At 36.2% G+C, this 19,256-nt stretch overlaps 1 protein-coding gene and 1 non-coding gene across 2 annotated transcripts; one reads left to right on the top strand and one right to left on the bottom strand.

Annotated features, from left to right (window-relative positions):
- The first annotated feature begins 12,537 nt into the window (after window positions 1-12,537).
- Window positions 12,538-12,618, top strand: TRNAL-CAG (transfer RNA leucine (anticodon CAG)). The gene has a single exon. It is a non-coding gene; the product is annotated as a tRNA-Leu (tRNA).
- A 2,088-nt stretch (window positions 12,619-14,706) lies between these two features.
- Window positions 14,707-16,226, bottom strand: LOC107784634 (cytochrome b561 and DOMON domain-containing protein At2g04850-like). The gene has a single exon (XM_016605793.2). The coding sequence runs from the start codon at window positions 16,070-16,072 to the stop codon at window positions 14,861-14,863; it is 1,212 nt and encodes a 403-aa protein (XP_016461279.1). The 5' UTR covers window positions 16,073-16,226; the 3' UTR covers window positions 14,707-14,860.
- Between the last annotated feature and the right edge of the window lie 3,030 nt (window positions 16,227-19,256).

The raw sequence follows: 19,256 nt of genomic DNA, 5'->3' as shown, positions 1-19,256 counted from the left end.
TGGAAAAGGTCATCACAAGTTACATTCATAAATGTGTTGAAACTTAGGTCAATTGTAGCTGAGCTTTTCTCCCAATATACTTGAAATTAGGGGATGATCTACCTATCAAATTGAAGATCTATGAGTCTAGTTTCTAATACATTAAACCGTTTATCAATACGATATTGGAGTAGAGAGATATGTGCATTTTTGCGAGACTGCGCAGACTGCTAGGTGACCAGTAAGTGTGTCACTTACTTGCTTAAATGAGAGTCCAAAAAAGGGCTATTTCGGGTCGGCCAAAGAGCCCATTTGAGTGCTTATCTTCTGAAATATAACACTCATTTTATAACAAAATAACCTGACCTAAAACCCTGCAAACATCCTCCGAAAAATTACCCACAAACCCTAATTGATTTTCTCTCCTTTTCAAGTTTTAGTTGGAGGTAAAACCTAGAGTTTGAATAACCAAGATAGGAGCTGAGTTATTCAAAAAATAAGGTAAGTTTACTGCTCTCTTTCATCCATTTTTTATGTTGGAGATGTATGGAAAGTTGTTCTATAATTGTAAGAATTTACGGGACGGTGATCAGAAACCGTGAGTTCGAGTTATTCACTTGTAGCGGACTATTTTGTGTTGGATTGCGTGCTTTACTACTATTTTATGGAGTTTTGGAGGAGGAAAGGTGTGGAGAAACACCACGTAAATGCAGGGTGGTGGGCTGATCGTTCGTCGTAACATTTTTGGACTGTTTGACACTATAATGATCGTTTTGTGTATGAAGAGATTGGGGTGTGTTGGGCTGTTTTGCAGTATATTGTGGTGTATATAAGGTTGAAAAATAATGTATATATGTTGATATTGTTGTGTTCTTATTGTTGTTGGTATATGATATTGGAGGAGGGCCTTATTACATGGGAGATGCTGCCCAAATTTATGTAAACGAGTTACTAGTTTAAGTTGCGGACTTAGCCTTTACTCAGCAGTGATTTTGAATCTCCTTATGCTTTGGTAGATTGAGCTGAGTTGTTTGAAGAATTGCTTGGAAGGTATTAAGGACTCAACAGAGTTAAGGTATGTTAAGGAAAAATCTTTCCTTCATTTTGGCATGATCCAGTAACTACATGTGTTTGATAACGAGGCATAAAGAGAAGTTCATATTCCTGAATTTATGTACATTGACCTAGTCTCATAAGTTACAACATTCTCCTTTATCGGGACTTCATATTTAGTTTAGTTTTGTCTTCTTTCAGCCAAGAGAGTAGAGAGTCCATATATATACAGTATTACAGTATTTTTACTACTATCGAGCTATAATCAATGGGCAGACCCCTATTGGACAACCTCTGCTCAAATGATAAGTTATATACCGAGCCTATTGTGGTCGAGCGCCTATGAGAGAGCCTAGAATGGCCGAGATACAGAGCCTAGTATGGCCGAGCGCCTATGAGCGAGCCTACTACGGCAGAGCAGTTACACATACCAAGCCTTATAGGGCCGGACAACTATTTTACTTACTATATTGAGAGAGATGGGTCAGTATCAGCAGGTAAGCATACTTTCAAATTATATTTGACTCCCAGGTAATTTCAGTTATTATATTATCAGTTCAGTTTCAGCTTTTAGTTATTCTGTTGCCTTACATACTCGGTACATTATTTCGTACTGACGTCCCTTTTGCTGGGGACACTGCATTTCATGCCTGCAAGTCCTGATAGGCAACTGGATAGACCTTCCTAGTAGACAAAGTCAAACATCAGCTTGGTTGGTAAGCTCCACTTCCTCGGAGTTACCAAGTCTATACCTTGGAGTCCTTTTTGTATATACAGGTTCGATTGATAGGTCGAGGCCCTGTCCTGACCATGATACAGTTAAGTTATCCTTAGAGGCTTGTAGACGAGTCCTGTACATTTTTTATATCAGTATTGTGGCTTTACCAACCATATGTAGATGTTTAGTTTGGTACTGCTGATTGTAGATGTTATTTTCAGATGATTCGGAATATGGCCTCATCAGCCTAAGTTGAGGGTTACCTCTCTAGAGTTCACAGTTACAGAGTTGTACGCTCGGGCCGAGTATGGCACCGGGTGACAACCATGCCTCTTCAGGTTTGGGGCATGACATATACACCCTACTAGACGATTCCTTAGAGGTTATACCTATCTATATTATATTAAAGTACGAAGGCCTTTAGCAAAATGTCGTTCGTCTTTTTTACCCTTTTAAAATAGAGTTCACATTGGACAAAATAATCATTTGAGTATTTTTCTAATATTTAGGATTTTAAAAATAGATAAAGTATTTTTCATGAATTATTCCTTATTTAAACTAGCTATAAAATCTCCTAATATTTAGGACTTTAAAATCACGTAAACTTTTACCTTATATAAATTATAAGATAGAAAGAAAAAACAATCAACAACCCAAAATGAGCAACTAAACCCCAAAATCTATACCACTTTAATTTTCCCCATTCTTTCATTAATCAAGATACTGTACTCATTATTTTTTTCAATTTTAACAGAATCCAATAGAATATTATTAATGAGTTAATGTTTTAGCTATAATTAATAGAAGACTAGAATAAACTTTGGAAAATATTATTTGAAAACAGAAATATATTCTAACAAAAGAAAATGCAAACTGAGACTTAACGTTCTGAATTCTAATATCTTACCCGTTAATCTATATCCCTATGCAAATCCCATTAAATTGTAAAATTAGAAATATATGCATTTGTTTTTAGATTCTTGTTTGCTTCTTTCGCGCATAGAAAATAATTCACAAGGAAGTTAATAGCAGATTATGATTGGCAGAACACTGTTTATGAATTGAAATTATGCAATTTTATACGTGAAAAAATAGGCAAAAAAGTCTAAGAGTATGATTGACAGAAATTTGTATATAATTATTTTATGAAAGTAATAAATAAATATGATAAATAAAAAAAATCATAAAATAATTTTAGAAAAATAAACAAGCAAAGTATTTTTGTAAATTTTGTTATCATAAAAATGTTTTAGAGAGTATAAATAATTAAAATATTATTTTTTTTATCAAACCAGATTTACTTTTAAAAAGTCCAAATTTAAATGAGAAGTGATTATATATGTTGAGAATTTTAAGATGGAAAAGTCTTAAAAAGAGGGTGAATGGGAATAGGAGGGAAAATGAAATTTTTGAGTAACATTTTAAGTTTCCCTCTCTTGAAACATTATCCCATATTGGAAGAGGAAAAGGATTTTGGTGGGTATATATACACTTGCTCTTCTTGTAGCTCTTAAAGAGTTAAGAACAAGGCAAGCCTCGCGCCGTCGTCGTTGTCGCTCGCACGACTATGGCTTCGGCTTCGGCTTCGGATTTGGTCAAATGATTGATTGATTAAGTTTTTTTTGGACCAAATTTATTTGTTAATAGTAAATATTAACGTAATATTATCTGTGTTTGTAACAGATATGTTCCAATCTGTGGATTTGTTCCAGCAGCCTAGTGCGTCTCCCACCATGGACAAATGCTTGCTCCATAATAGCAAGTGATTGCTCCATTAATTAGCAGCCTGGTGCTCCGCCCACCATGGCCAAGTGCTCCACTAAATGAGCGGCAGTGGGTCCGTGTTTAGCAGCTGACTGCACTATAAATAGATGGTGCAAGCAGCTTGTTGAAGATACACAGACAGAAATCGAAAGTGAAGTTACTGATTTCCTCTTCGGTTTACACATCTACTGATTTCCTCTTCAGTTTACACTCAAAGTTTGGCTATACATTGCAGTCATTCCTCTCAGAATTTCCATTCGACTTCTGAGTTCTCCTCCTTTATTCTGCATTGTTTTAAACTACAAACAAAGCAATCATAAGTGTGATTTGCTGCCGAACTTTGTGTTCACTGAAATACTGGGGTTTGAAGTACCGCTACACCAATGTGTAATTCGTTCTATCCTGGGAGGAAATAATTCATAACCTTGGGTACTAGGAGGGGATTAAATTCCTTAAGGAAATACTGTGAATTCAGTTGGCTCGAATTAATTACTGTTTCATTTATATATTTACGTTTATACGCTAACGTTCTTTTCTCCAGAATTATTATTTACAAATACATCAAGTAAGAAGATAGCAACCAACAAGCTTAAGGAATTTAATCTTTATTTCTGTATTTGTGTTATACTTACTGTTTTGGAGATTAAAGCCTTCGTGGCGTTTTGTTGGAGAACTTACAGTTCTGAAGACTAAAACCTTTGTGAAATTGTCTACTCCCGTTTTGGAGATTAAAGCCTTCGTGGCGTTTTGTTGGAAATTAAAATCTACGTGATTTTTTACTCCAGTTTTAAAGCCTTTGTGGCAGTTTGTTGGAGATTAAAATGTACGTGATTTTTTTCTCCAAGTTTAAACGTTTATTAAATGTTTGTTTGTGTCATTATTTTACAGAAAAAATGGCAAATGACAACGAAAACCGAGTTGTTCCAATGATGACTGCCAACGTATCGACAAGTCGAACACCGGCGTTGGCACTGGCAGAAAAATCTGGAAAATTTTCCGGGATTGATTTCAAGCATTGATAGCAGAAGATGTTCTTCTATTTGACTACGTTATGTCTACAGAAGTTCATCAAGGAAGATGTTCCTGATCTGCCCGATGAAACTCCAGAGAATGAACGCTTTCTCGTGATTGAGGCGTGGAAGCATTCTGACTTTTTGTGCAAGAATTATATTCTTAGCGGACTGGAGGATAATCTGTATAACGTCTACAGTAATATGGAGACGTCAAAAGAACTGTGTATTGCGCTTGAAAGAAAATACAAAACTGAAGATGACGGGATGAAGAAATTCATTGCCGCAAAATTTTTGGACTACAAAATGGTAGATAACAAGTCTGTTATTACCCAAGTCCAAGAATTGCAAGTGATTATTCATGATCTACTTGCTGAAGGTATATATAAAATGAATACTGATGTTGAAAGTAAAATTTTTAGTATTTTTACTAACGGAATTTTCATTGAAGGTCTTGTCATCAATGAATCATTTCAAGTTGCAACAATTATTGAGAAGTTGCCTCCTTTGTAGAAGGATTTCAAGAACTACTTGAAACACAAACGAAATGAGATGTCCCTTGAAGATCTCATTATTCGGTTGAGAATCGAATAGGACAACAAAGCAGCTGAAAAGAAAGGTCGTGGAAACTCAACAATAATGGGAGCAAATATTGTTGAGGCTACTTCTCAAATTAAGATAAAGAGGAAGCAAGCTTCCGGGCCAAGAAATAACCCAAGCAAGAAGCGGTTCAATGGAAATTGCTACAACTGTGGAAAAGCTGGACACAGATCTGTAGAGTCTCGTGCTCCAAAGAAAGACAAGAAGAAGGGTCAAGCAAACATGGTTGAAAAGCACGAAGATATTGATGACTTGTGTGCTATGCTTTCTGAAGGCAACCTGGTAGGAAATCCTAAGCAGTGGTGGATTGATTCTGGAGCCACTCGCCATGTTTGTGCTGTGAGGGAAGCATTTTCTACATATGCTTCTGCTGGACCCGAAGAGACGCTTTCTATGGGAAATGCTACAACAACAAAAATTGAAGGATATGGGAAGATATTTCTCAAGATGACTTCTGGCAAGGTCATGACTTTGAACAACGTCTTTCATGTTCCCGAAATTAGGAAAAACTTAGTCTCTACTGGACTTCTTGTAAAACATGATTTCAAGTGCGTTTTTGTATCTAACAAGGTAGTGATAAGTAAGAATGAAATGTTTGTAGGAAAATGTTACCTTACTGAGGGCCTTTTCAATCTAAATGTAATAATTGTCGAAAATAATAATAAAGCTTCAGCTTTTTCTTACTTACTTGAGTCAAATGATTTATGACATGTACATTTGGGTCATGTCAATTATAAAACCTTGCAGAAAATGATTAACTTGGAAATATTGCCTAAATTTGAATGCGAAAAATCAAAATGTCAAATATGTGTGGAATCTAAGTATGTTAAACATCCTTATAAGTCGGTTGAAAGAAATTCAAATCCTTTAGACTTAATTCACACAGATATTTGTGACAAGAAGTCAATACCATCTCGCGGTGGAAAGAAGTATTTCATAACTTTTATTAACGACAGTACTCGATATTGCTATGTTTACTTACTTAATAGTAAAGATGAAGCAATAGACGCATTCATGCAATATAAAAATGAAGTTGAAACACAACTTAACAAGAAAGTCAAAATGATAAGAAGTGATAGGGGTGGTGAATATGAATCTCCTTTTGAAGAGATATATCTAGAATATTGAATTATTCATCAAACAACAGTCCCTTACACGCCCCAATCCAATGGGATTGCGGAAAGAAAGAATCGTTCATTAAAGGAGATGATGAACACATTGTTGATAAGTTCTGGTTTGCCGCCGAACTTATGGGGGGAAGTCATTCTTACGGCTAACCGAATACTAAATCGAGTACCCCATAGCAAAACACAATCCATTCCACATGAAAATGGAAAGGAAGGAAGCCCAACTTGAATTATTTGAAAGTGTGGGGGTATTTGGCAAAAGTGCAAGTTCTTAAACCCAAAAGGCTATAAATAGGACCGAAAACAGTTGATTGTGTTTTCATAGGATATGCGACTAATAGTAAAGCATATCGATTTCTGGTTCATAAATCAGAAAATCCCGACATTCATAATAATACGGTTATAGAATCAGATAATGCAGAGTTCTTTGAAAATATATATCCATATAAAAAGGAATACGAATCGATTGGTGAAGGATCTAAACGATCTAGCGAAGAAACAAAAGAAAGTACATTTAATCAGGAGGATCCAAGACGTAGTAAACGTCAAAGAACGTCTACTTTGTTTGGACTAGATTTTGTGACTTTCTTATTGGAAAATGAGCCTCGAACATTTAAAGAAGCTATGTCTTCTTCGGAATCATTGTTCTGGAAAGAGGTAGTCAATAGTGAAATACAATCCATATTGAACAACTCAAAACGACCGGTCGGGTCGTTACAAAACCTTTGGGTTGTAAATGGATTTTTAAAAGAAAAATGAAAGATGATGGCACTATTGATAAATTTAAGGCAAGACTTGTTGTCAAAGGGTATAGACAACGAGAAGGTCTTGACTACTTTGATACATATTCTCCAGTGACGAGAATTACATCCATATGAATGCTAGTAGCTATAGCTGCAGTCTATGGTCTTGAAATTCATCAAATGGACGTAAAAACAACCTTCTTAAATGGAGAATCGGAGGAAGAAATCTACATGGAACAACCTGAAGGGTTTGTGGTTCCAAGTAAAGAAAAAAAGGTATGTACACTTGTTAAGTCCCTCTACGGACTAAGACAAGCACCCAAACAATGGCATGCAAAATTTGGCCAAACAATGTTGTCAAATGGTTTTAAGATAAATAAATGTGATAAATGTGTGTACATTAAAAATATTCCAAATCACATAGTCATTGTTTGCCTATATGTGGATGATATGCTGATAATGAGTAATGACATTGCCAACATAAATGCGACTAAGTGTATGCTAACTAGCAAGTTTGGAAAGACTTGGGAGTTGTGGATTTAATTCTGTGGATTAAGATCCAAAAGACTCCTCAAGTTCTAGCATTGTCACAATCTCATTATATTAAGACAGTACTTGAAAAATTCAAGCACTTAGGGTTTAAAACTGCAAAGACTCCAATTGACGTGAATCTTGCATTAGCAAAGAACAAATGCCAAAGCATATCACAATTGGATTATGCTTGTGTGTTGGGATGCTTAATGTACATCATGAATTGTACATGGCCAGATATAGCTTGTGCTATAAGTAAACTGAGTCGATACACGAGCAATCCAGGTCAATCTCATTGAATGACAATGAAATGAGTTTTGGGATATTTAGAACATACCCAAAACTTTGATTTGCACTACAGTAAATATCCTGTAGTGATTAAAGGATATTGTGATGCAAATTGGATCACTAGTTCAACTGATTCGAAGTCTACAAGTGGATATGTATTCATTATTGGTGGAGGAGCGGTATCTTGGAAGTCGTCCAAACAAACTTGTATTGCCCGCTCTACAATGGAGGCTGAGTTCATAGCTTAGATAAATTCGGTGAAGAAGCTGAATGGCTCCGGAACTTCTTGGAAGACATTCCATTTTGGCTCAAACCGTTGGCACCAATATGCATACATTGCGACAGCCAAGCAGCAATTGGAAGGGCTAGAAGCGTTATGTATAATGGTAAATTTCATCATATACGACGAAGACATAAAACCGTTAGGCAACTACTCTCTAGAGGAATTATCATGATTGACTATGTAAAGTCAAGTGATAATGTGTCGGATCCACTTACAAAAGGCTTAACTAGAGAGGTAGTTAAGAAATCATCTAGGGGAATGAGACTATGGCCGAGAACAAGTCATTGTGGTGGTAACTCTACCTAGAAGACTGGAGATCCCAAAATCTAGGTTCAAGGAGATCAAACAAAGTCATTAATGACGGTTCAACATTGTCAACAAAAATTTTGGTCCATTCTCGTGATGAGACAATGTTCAGTACCAAGGATAAAACATTAAGGCTTTTTAATGATTTCTAAATTTGATACGGGGTATATCAACTAGTGTATCTATAGGATGACACGTTTAGGAATCACCTATGTAAGTGTGAAGTGCTAACCGCTTCAAGGAGAATTTTGCAAGGCCAATTCTCTACGCACTTATGAAACCAAGCGGTGTTCATGGCTGAAACGAACACAACAATGAGAACCAAAGACGGTTAAGGGTTGATTGTGTGAATTATGGTTGTCTAGGTATACACTAAAGTTCGATGGTTGAAAGATATCAAATCTACCAATTGACCGAATATATCCGACATAAGTTCACTATGGAAAGTTCAAAGGGAAACCTACTTATCCAGATGTAATTAATCCTTGCTTGCGAATCACACAAGTTCATGCATACTTCCGTGATATAGCCATTCCCCATTCATGTGGGGGATTGTTGAGAATTTTAAGATGGAAAAGTCTTAAAAAGAGGGTGAATGGGAAATGGAGGAAAAATAAAATTTTTGAGTAAAATTTTAAGTTTCCCTCTCTTGAAACATTGTCCCATATTGGAAGAGGAAAATGATTTTGGTGGGTATATATACAATTGCTCTTCTTGTAGCTATTAAAGAGTTAAGAAGAAGGCAAGCCTCACACCGTCGTCGTCGTCGTCGCTCGCTCGGCTCGGCTTCGGCTACGGCTACGACTACGGCTTCGGCTTCGGATTTGGATTTGGATTTGGTCAAATGATCGATTGATTGATTAATTTTTTTGGACCAAATTTATTTGTTAATAGTAAATATTAACGTAATATTATCCGTGTTTGTAATGGATATGTTCCAATTTGGAAGTTTTTGGAATTCTTAGGCTTGAATCCGATAATGATTTGATATTTTGATGTTGTTTTGAGCGTTCCGAGGATTGGAACAAGTTTGAATGATATTATGGGATATTTTGGCATGTTTGTTTGAGGTCCCGAGGGCCTCGGATGAGTTTCAGATGGTTGAATGGATCATTTCATGTTGGAAAAGTTGCAAATTTTGCTGGTTTTTGTTGCAGAGATTTTTGTTCATCGTGTTTGCGGAGGGTACATCGCGTTCGCAAATGGTGTTTTCTGTGATGATGATTTTGTTCTACACGTTCACGATGGGGAGGACGCGAACGCGAAGGTGAAGGCAACATGTGCATCGTGGACACGTGATTAGATTCGCGTTCGCGAAGATGAGTGAGGTCGTTGGGCATCCCAGGCCCTTGTTCTATGCGATCACGTGATTAGTATCGCTTTCGCGAAAGCCTGGACTGGCGAAGCATTGCGTTTGCGTGGCAGCGTTCGCGTTCACGAAGAGAAAAGTGGAGAGGCAGTGTAATTTGGTCAACGTGAACGCGAGGGGAAGGTCGCATTCGCGAAGAAGGAAATTTTACCTGGGGCAGAATGTTTAAAAGTGGGTTTCGCGATTTATGGTCTATTTTCTCCATTGTTGAGCGATATTTGGAGCTTTTGAGAAGGATTGAAGAGGGAATCGAAGGGAAACACTTGGAGGTAAGATTTTTGAACTCAATACTCGATCCTATGTTGATTCTTACTTGTTTAAACATGAACTTTGTGGAATTTAAAGCCTAAAATTGGGGAATTAGGGCTTGAAATTGGAGAGTGTAATTTGGGGATTTGAGGGGCCATTTGAGGTTTGATTTTGATGTTCTTGGTATGTATGGACTCGTAGGAGGATAAGGATTCTATTGATGTAGTTTTTATCGGATTTCGAGACGTGGGCCTGGGGGCCGAGTTTGGCCAGTTTCAGAATTTTTGATGTAAATTGGTTATTTTCGAGTGGGCTTTGTTCCCTTAGCGTATTTTGATGGTATAAATATGTTTTTGGATAGATTTGAAACATTCGGAGGCCGAGTCGAGAGGCAAAGGCATCGCAGGCTAGAGTTTGGATCGGGTTGAGGTAAGTAATAATTGTAAATGTCTGTCCTGAGGGTATGAAATCCCGGATTTCACATTGTTGTGCTACTTTGAGGTGATGCACACTCCAGATGACGAGCGTGGGGTTGTGCACCGTTGGGGATTGTGACTTAGTCCGTACCGTATGACTTTTTAACCACGTATTTGATTGAAAACTGTTTGCTATCATCATGTTTTGGACTGAATGCCATATTTGGGCCTCGCGCCAACTGTTTTGGACTTTTAGGGGATTTTTACTACTATTCCTTACTGTTTTGACTTCATATTGTACTCAGTCATACTGTATTCTACTGTTTTCATGACTCAGCCATGTTTACTCCATTTTTTGACATTTTTAAACGATATTGTGGGCTGAGAATCATGTTTTACTATGCCTGAGTGGCTTTTTAGAGATTTCTGACTGAGTGAGGCTGAGGGCCTGTGTTGTGAGGTTATTATGGGATCGGGCTGCGCGCCGCAACGGTATTGTACTGATTCATGATTATGAGGCCGAGGGCCTGATTTGTTATGCCACGAGGTGGCTTGTTATAAGGCCGTGTGCCTGTTTGATTATGCCACGAGATGACTTGATATTGCATTTGGGTTATAAGGAGCCCCTCCCGGAGTCTGCACACCCCCAGTGAGAGCGGGTACCTAGTGTGAGTGATATGATGTAGCCCAAGGGCTGTTGTTGTTTCATATTGTTGCCAGATGGGCTGTTCTTGATCCATGTTTTGCCTGAGGGGCGGTTCTTGATTCATGTTATGCCCGAGGGGCTGATTACGAGTGATTGTGAGGTAGCCCGAGGGGCTGGTTCTGTTGATATTATGCCCGAGGGGCGGTTTATGGTACATGTTTTGCCCGAGGGTCTGTCTACGTTTTCTATCATTTTTACTTACTGTTTTATCACTCGTTTGAAACTATTGAAAGTTGTTTTCAAAGGTTTTTACTGAAATTGAGCTTGATTTACGAAGTAAATAATTTCTGCATTGTGTTGGAAATGTCCTGCATTTGTTGTAGCGTGTTGACGTGGCTTACATGTTTTCTTACTGCTCAACTTTCATTTACTTTTATTACTTACTGAGTTGGTGTACTCACATTACTCCTTGCACCTTGTGTGCAGATTCAGGTATTTCTGAACCCGGTAGTGGGTGTTGATTGCTCAGTGACAGAGTTATTGGAGTTAGCAAGGAAGCTGCCCGACGTTCGCAGCCCTGCTCTTCTCCCTATTGTATTCCTTAGATTGTTTTAGTATATTTTCAGACCTTAGTAGATGCTCGTGACTTGTGACACCCCGATGTCGGGCTTATGTATTTATTCCGCACTGTTCAATTAGACTTACATTATGAGATATTTGGATTAATTAAAAGCTTAAAAATGATTTATATTGATTAATGATTAATTTGAAGTTGTGTCGGCTGGCCTAGTTTCACGATAGGCGCTATCACGACCGGGTCGGTTTTAGGGTCGTGACAATTTGTATGACTTAAGATAGCTCTAACAATTCTTAATTTAATTAATACTTCCTCGGATCTCTTTTACTTGTCATATTTGATTTTTGTATGTTCCTTAAAAGAATATTATTTTTTTTACTAATGTATTGCACTAAAAATGTCCGTGGAGAACCCAAGTCCCTAAAGTTCAACTATTCTGAGTCAAAATATGTGTGAAATTATTGATTTGGTCAAAGAATGTGAATTGCAGTAATAGGATTTGGTATCCATTTTATGTGGTTTATATGACTTGGTTTTCAACAACATTATTTGAAGGCAATAAAACCACTACTCAACAGTGTAATAATGGGAACGGAATTGTAAATCCTATTACTTTTGAACCATATCATATTACAATATAATGCCAAATGAAGAGATCAGATTATAAACGTTTCCACAATAAATTCTAGATTTCATATTTTTATAACGAAATATATTAAACCTCTTATCAACTCTGATTTCATTTCAAGCCCACAACTACTGAGCTAGGAAATGCTTTAAGCATTACCACAGAAAAAGTTATATAGATAAGAGTAGAAAAATATTTGCCATATGGTAAATAGAATAAAATATATCTTTTGATAAAAGCGATCACAGATGTCAAGATGGCCGAGTTGGTCTAAGGCGCCAGTTTCAGGTACTGGTCCGAAAGGGCATGGGTTCGAATCCCATTCTTGACAAAAACCATTTTTCCTAGAGTGTGACATTTAAGAACAAATACCATTGTTCTTTTTAGTATGACATTTAACGGGAAATCGAAAATGAAGCTGGTTTAGAATTTTTCTTTTCTCTTTTTGGAAGATAATGATAGGTGGCATATAGTGATGAATATCTTAAATAAATAGAATTCGAGAATTCATGTGAACTGATAACCCAACACAGTAAATCAGCCCGTACCTTATTTCTATACACAAAAAAGTCAAAACTTTGAGGGATATAGTCCTCAACAACTAACTGGGCCTATAAACATGGGTGTTTGGCCCAGGCTAATGGGCCTATGGTAGTTAAGTTTGTTTGGGCTTGAACCCCATTCTTGACAAATACTCAATCGTAAAAATTGCATGGGGCGCCTTATTTGGTCACCCCCATTTAACATATACCTATTTTTTTAAAAAACTTTTAACTTGTATTCACTTTTTAAATAACTTCAGCCCCCTTTCTCCTCCTCCTTCTCCTCCTTCGTTTTCTTCTTCAAGTTACAAAACAAACTGGTATTTATCTCCAGAAGCAACGCTGCTTTAGTTATAAGGTCAACTTTTTTTTTAATTGAACAGTTCGGCAGTTGTACTTCTGCTCCAAATTTACAGCAAATTAGTCTTAGGAAAAAGTTTAAGTTACCAGTAGGATGAGTTGTAAAATTTTGGAGTTTTTATATGTTTATTCGTGTTTGAGCTAAGAAGATGTACACTATTTTTCTTAAAAATCACTGCTAATTGTGGTGCTTTAGCTCTAGAGCTGAAGTTCGCCAGTTACAAAACAAAAACTTCACCAGTTACAAAACAAAAACTTCAGCTCTAGAGCTGAAGTTCGCCAGTTACAAAAACTAGAGCTGAAGTTCGCCAGTTACAAAACAAAAACTTCAGTTCTAGAGCTGAAGTTCGCCAGTTAAAAAACAAAATCTTCAGCTCTAGAGCTGAACTTGAGGCCCGACTACTAGAATGCTGAAGTTTTGCGTGATTGCCTTTGCTACTTCAGTCCCGTATGCTGAAGTTATGCGAAAAAACGGGTACGCTTGTAATTTTTTTTGCAAAGCGGGCACAAGTTAAAATATGACACAAAAAGCAGGTATAGATGCAAATGCCCCTACTCCATCTGTTTCAATTTAGACGAGTTAGTTTGACTCGGCACAGACTTTAAGTAAAAAGAAGAAGATTTTTGAAACTTGTGATCTTAAAAGCTTAAGGGGTAAAAGCTTTGTGGGGTCATGATATTTGTGTGGTTATAAAAGATTCTCATTAAGGATAAAATGAAGAGTTTAAAGTTGAATTATTTTCAAATTTAGACATGTATCATTTATTTTGGGCAGATAAAAAAGGAAAGTACCATTTTTCCTTTAGTATCTTTGTGACATTGATTAGAAGTTTCAACGATATTTTATTTTTTCTTCTTTAAATTTATTGTAGTGCACATATCTATAATGTATGTCTTAAAATTTTTGCTTGAGCTGGTTAGAAGACCATGTTAGAGCATTTTTGTTGTTTTTAGTATGACAATTAACGGGAAAATATGATACGAAAATGGAGCTGGTTTAGAATTTTTCTTTTCTCTTTTTGGAAGATAACGATAGGTGTCATATAGACGAATGTCTTCAATATATAGAATTCGAGCAAAAATTACTGAATTCATGTGAACTATAACCAACACAGTAAATCAGCCCCGTACCTTATTTCTTTACACAAACAAGTCAAGACTTTTGAGGGATATAGTCCTCAACAGCTAACTGAGCCTATAAACATGGGTGTTTGGCCCAGGCGAATGGGCCTATAGTAGTTAAGTTTGTTTGGGCTTCTCATGCAGACTTCAGCCCAAATGAAATGAGAGATAGAAAAGTAACAAAAAGAAAGAGAGGAAAAATTACACCATATAATCGTTTCCAAATATAATATTCATCAAAATATATATTTTTTGTATATTAACTTTTAATATACATATTTCATACATATTCTATGTATATTTTGCTAGCAAATGTAATTATTTTTTGCCCACCAGCCAAATGTGTAACTTGCCCTAAAAATATCCAAGATCCCAGATGTGGGTTGCAAAATCAATTTTTAGAATACAATAAAAGGATTTGTTTAAGGGACAAGCAATGATCATCTATATGAAAATTACATTAGAAAATCCAAAATCTTAGTTCAAATATTTTGAACCATAAAAAAAATAATGACAATTTGTAACATAAATTTTCCATAATTGAATGAATCAACCATGACTTGATCCACTAAATTTCCCAGAACTTCCAATTAATCCTTCTCTTCTCAACTTGTCTTCCTTTGCTTTTCTACAAAAAACAACCCAAGAATTCACTTCTAAAGCCACAGAAATACCAATCAATGTTGACAAACACAAACAATAAGCCAATTTAGTATAAGACTTTCCTTCTCCCATTACTTCAAATCCTTGAAAAACATTCACAACTCCTAAAACCACACAAGCATAACCAACAAAATGGTGATAAGATTTCCAATATCTTCTAAATTTATTTGTCGTCTTAGGCCTAAAAAACAATGCCAATGTCTGTAACATGCCCAAACTAAACGTCGCAATCCCAAGTTTTCGATGTAGTCCATAAACTCTCCCAGGTGAAAGTTGACCTAATCGAATTCCAAATCCAAATCCAACAGTTCCAAGTAAAATTCCCGATAATTGTATCCCTGCATGTGCATAAAACCATGCAGGTCCTAGTGATTCTACGTGCCTTAAGTAACGCGCTGTGACCGCGCCTATAGGAAGAATAATTCCCCAAGAAATTGCATTTATAGCCCCATGAATATATTTTAGTGTCATGAAATTGTTATGATATTTTGCTTCTGAACCAGAAAGGACATCAATTGTGGCTATTGAAGAAAGATCATTGGTTGTAGTAGGATGAATTGTAGGTGAATAGCCTTGGACATATAATCCACGGTTCCAAACAAAGTGTATATTTTTGGTCTTGTTTGTAACAAGTTTTAACGTGGCATAAATTTGAATTGTAGCACCATTATGTATAGTAGCCATTTTGCCACCATATAAAGTAGATGAAGAAGTAAGGAGATGAATATCTAAAGGACGTGAAAGAAGTGGATTTTTTTGCAATTTGACTGATGGATCAATTATATAAGGTAAAAGAACAAGTTGGCCTGAATTTGGATCAGGAAAAGCTATTAATGCACGAGTTCCAGTCATTTCAGGAGAAGTAGGGTTAATTCCAAAACCAACCCAACCAGAAGGAGAAATAAAAGAACCAAAAAAGACAATATCAAGAGTGGCATTATGGGGATGAAAAGTCCAAGAAATAGAGGCATCTTGAGAAGGGAGTGGCATACATTTTTCAAATGTTTTGGTTGAAGTTGAAGTTGTGCAATGGGAGGAAAAGACTAGTGTAAATGGGAAAGAAGAGAGGAAAAGGAGAAAAAAGAAGAAGGGAAACATGGTAGTGAATTGGGAGTGTGATGAAAATGGTTGGATGAAAGGAATTAAAGGAGGGATAGATCTTTTGGTACTCACTTTGCCATAGAGGTTTTGTTAATTTGATATGATGCTTGTTGATGAAGAATTATTTGAGTTCTTTATCATGCTTGAACACTAGTCCTAAATGAATCATGAGGGAATTAACTTTATTAATTTAAGCTTAGCTTTGAAGCAAAGAAACTTGAATATACAACAACAAATGATAAGCCCAATATAATCTTACAAGTGAGGTCTAGGGAAAGTAGTATGTATCAGGGGCGACGCTACATTATCCGAAGGGCGGTCAATTGATTACGTCGAAAAATTACACTGTGTATGTAGATAAAATATTAGATTTTAGAGGTATATAATATATACTAAACACCATTTTTTGGGGAATTTATTTCACTTTTTTCAAGTTTAAACACCTTTGCTGAAATTCCTGGCTTCGCCACTTGTATGTACGCAGACCTTACCTCTACCTTGTGAAGGTAGAGAGGCTTAGTTAATTATTATAAGCGATGCGTACTGTTCACTTTGAAAAATTTAGTATAACATGAGTTTAATTTTTATGTAGTAACGGGTAAAAGAATTTTTATAACAAGATTGGATATTCTAGTTGGGGAACGCTTAGCTTTAAAGTCAAGGGAAAACTGAACTAACATGGTATACATTTTAAACAGATCAGATTTTGGACCCATAGACCATGATGTTGTGATGATAATGATAAGAAAGCTACTATTCTACTATATGTCTTTTATTTGAATCAAGAAAGCAAATGTAACTCATTTAAAGGGTTTGTCTCACCTTATATGTAGCTTTAATCATTTCTACTAGCTTTCCTTCCAGCTGTTAGAAGTCAATTTCTAGTAGAGCAGTGCGTTTGGTGCGGTGCCAACCACAAATGTAACAAAAAAATGGGACGATAATTTAATTAGAAAATCAGATTATACTTACGATTTACCTAAATGATCAAGTAAATAAAGCTAGTTATAACGGGATTGGAGAACACATTATGTATTTTTGCACATTCGAGTAAAATAATTAGGATAAACAAAATAAGTATCTGTTTTCCATTATGATATTTTACCCAACATAAATATAAAGGGAAAAAAAGGCAAGTACTACTTATGTTGATAAATTCTTGGTCCCATATTCACCAGTAGATCAAAAATTTGTGTCAGTACAAGGATAAGTGAGAAGGCTAAGTATGTATTGAAATGAGTATATAATTTTTTTACATGTATTTTCTTATTATGATCAATTAAACTTTTACTATAATCTTTAGGCGAAATGGCTTCCTGGCCACTTAAATTTGCATAAGTTTGTAAAGCCGATATATGAACTCTTGGGGTTTCCCATTTGAACACCTTTACTTGAAAAAAAGGCTACGAATAAACACTTGTAATGGTGCGTGTTGTTCAATTGCTACTGACATGGATTTAGTTTAATAATTTGTATAGCCACATCATCCATTCATTCATATTTTGTTGACACCTGTATATTCAAGGTTATCTAGGGATTTAATTAGTCAGCCGCAATTATAGCAAAGACAAATATATACAACTAGTGACACTTGCATTTTCCGATTAAAAACCATCTCAGTGTCCCGTCGTCGGTGACTGACCAAAAGAGCAGCTGCTAATAGGGAAGATGAACACAGACATAACAACATCGGCAAAGCCAGAATACCCAATTATAGATCGAAACCCACCTTCTACTAAGACTGTTGCCAATTTCAATACCCTCGATTACATCCGTCTCACCACCATCTTCGACATCTCCATCACTATCGGCTACCTCTCCGGTAAACTCCTTTCTCTGCTTTACTTTTTATCAATTAAATCTTATTAATCAACTCTTAAACCAACCAAAACCCTAAGAAAAAACCCGTTAACGAATCATTGACCCAGATCAAATATCTGGGAGCCTGATCCATCAAACACCACCCTCTTTCTTCTTTACTTTTTTTCATCTTCCAAACCTAAATAAAAAGTGCCAGTATATAGAGAGCAAAGGTTATAGAAATTTGAAGTATTATTTAGCTTGATTGCATTGAATTGAAGCTGGACCAAAACGAATTACAGTAAGAAATCTAAAATAAAGAGATAAAAATTGAGGAACCCTAGACCGAACGTGAAAGAAAAGAGAGTATGTGACTGAAGTCGATCGAGGATATAAGGATATCTTAATTATATGTGTGGCAGTTATGTACAGAGGTGGGAGGGAGGGGAAAAGAAAAGGGGAAAGGGAAAGGTTTTTTTTTGTCTCATTTATATTTTATTTTGATCTCATATTTTTTTTAATAAAAACAATACATTCCACCCGCCTTTGCAGTGTGATTTGCACATAATTTAGCCATGTCAGCTGCGCTGCTTTCATATAGGCATAGTCAATGGTCAAGTATGTTTATTAGTATCCATTGCATCAAGTTGGAGTGTTCAAATGGGAAAAGTGCAAGTTCATGTATCGGCTTTTAAAAACCCTACACGTTTAAGTGGCCAGGAAGCCATTACGCCTAATCTTTAATCCATCTTTATTAATGAAATAATTATGCTCCTGGATTGTTTTAAGATAACTAACTTGAGGCTAAATTAAAGAACTTTTACCCTTTGTACGTGTTGACAATACTGGGCCACTTGACAGCAGCCAAGAGAATTAACTATTGGGCCTTATTATTTCATACTTGGTTTGGGCCTTTATGTATACCCGGCCCATTTTCATTTAGTTATTCATTTTTGTATATACACGAACATTTTGGACAGAACACAATAATAAGAAATTCATTTCTCTTCTCAGATATTTTGCTCTTCTCTTTCTCTTTCTCTTCTCATTATTAGGGTTTCAATTCCAAATCAAATCTTCCGATTACACTAAGAATCGATGAATTAACATGGTATCAGAGCCTATTATCGACCGTTTATGGCTCCACATGTCCACTGACGGTGTTTGTTTCTCAAGTCCCTTCCTTATTGAAGTTTTCGTTGCCGAAAAATCTCTGGATTTTTCTTCGATTTTGATCGATTTGGTCATAACTGATGAATGTTAGAGGATTTCAGAGATTGTGAGCTATTTCTCTGGTAAATTTGTGACTCGATTCTGCGGAGTTTGTTCATCCCTAATTTCCGACTCTACCAGTGGTATCAAAGGTCATGGTGTTTTTTCT

The sequence above is a fragment of the Nicotiana tabacum genome, chromosome 10 (assembly GCF_000715075.1).
Source record: "Nicotiana tabacum cultivar K326 chromosome 10, ASM71507v2, whole genome shotgun sequence".
Taxonomy (NCBI): Eukaryota; Viridiplantae; Streptophyta; class Magnoliopsida; order Solanales; family Solanaceae; genus Nicotiana; species Nicotiana tabacum.
The sequence above is the reverse complement of the archived record's forward strand: the minus strand, read 5'-3'. Positions and strand labels throughout refer to the sequence as shown.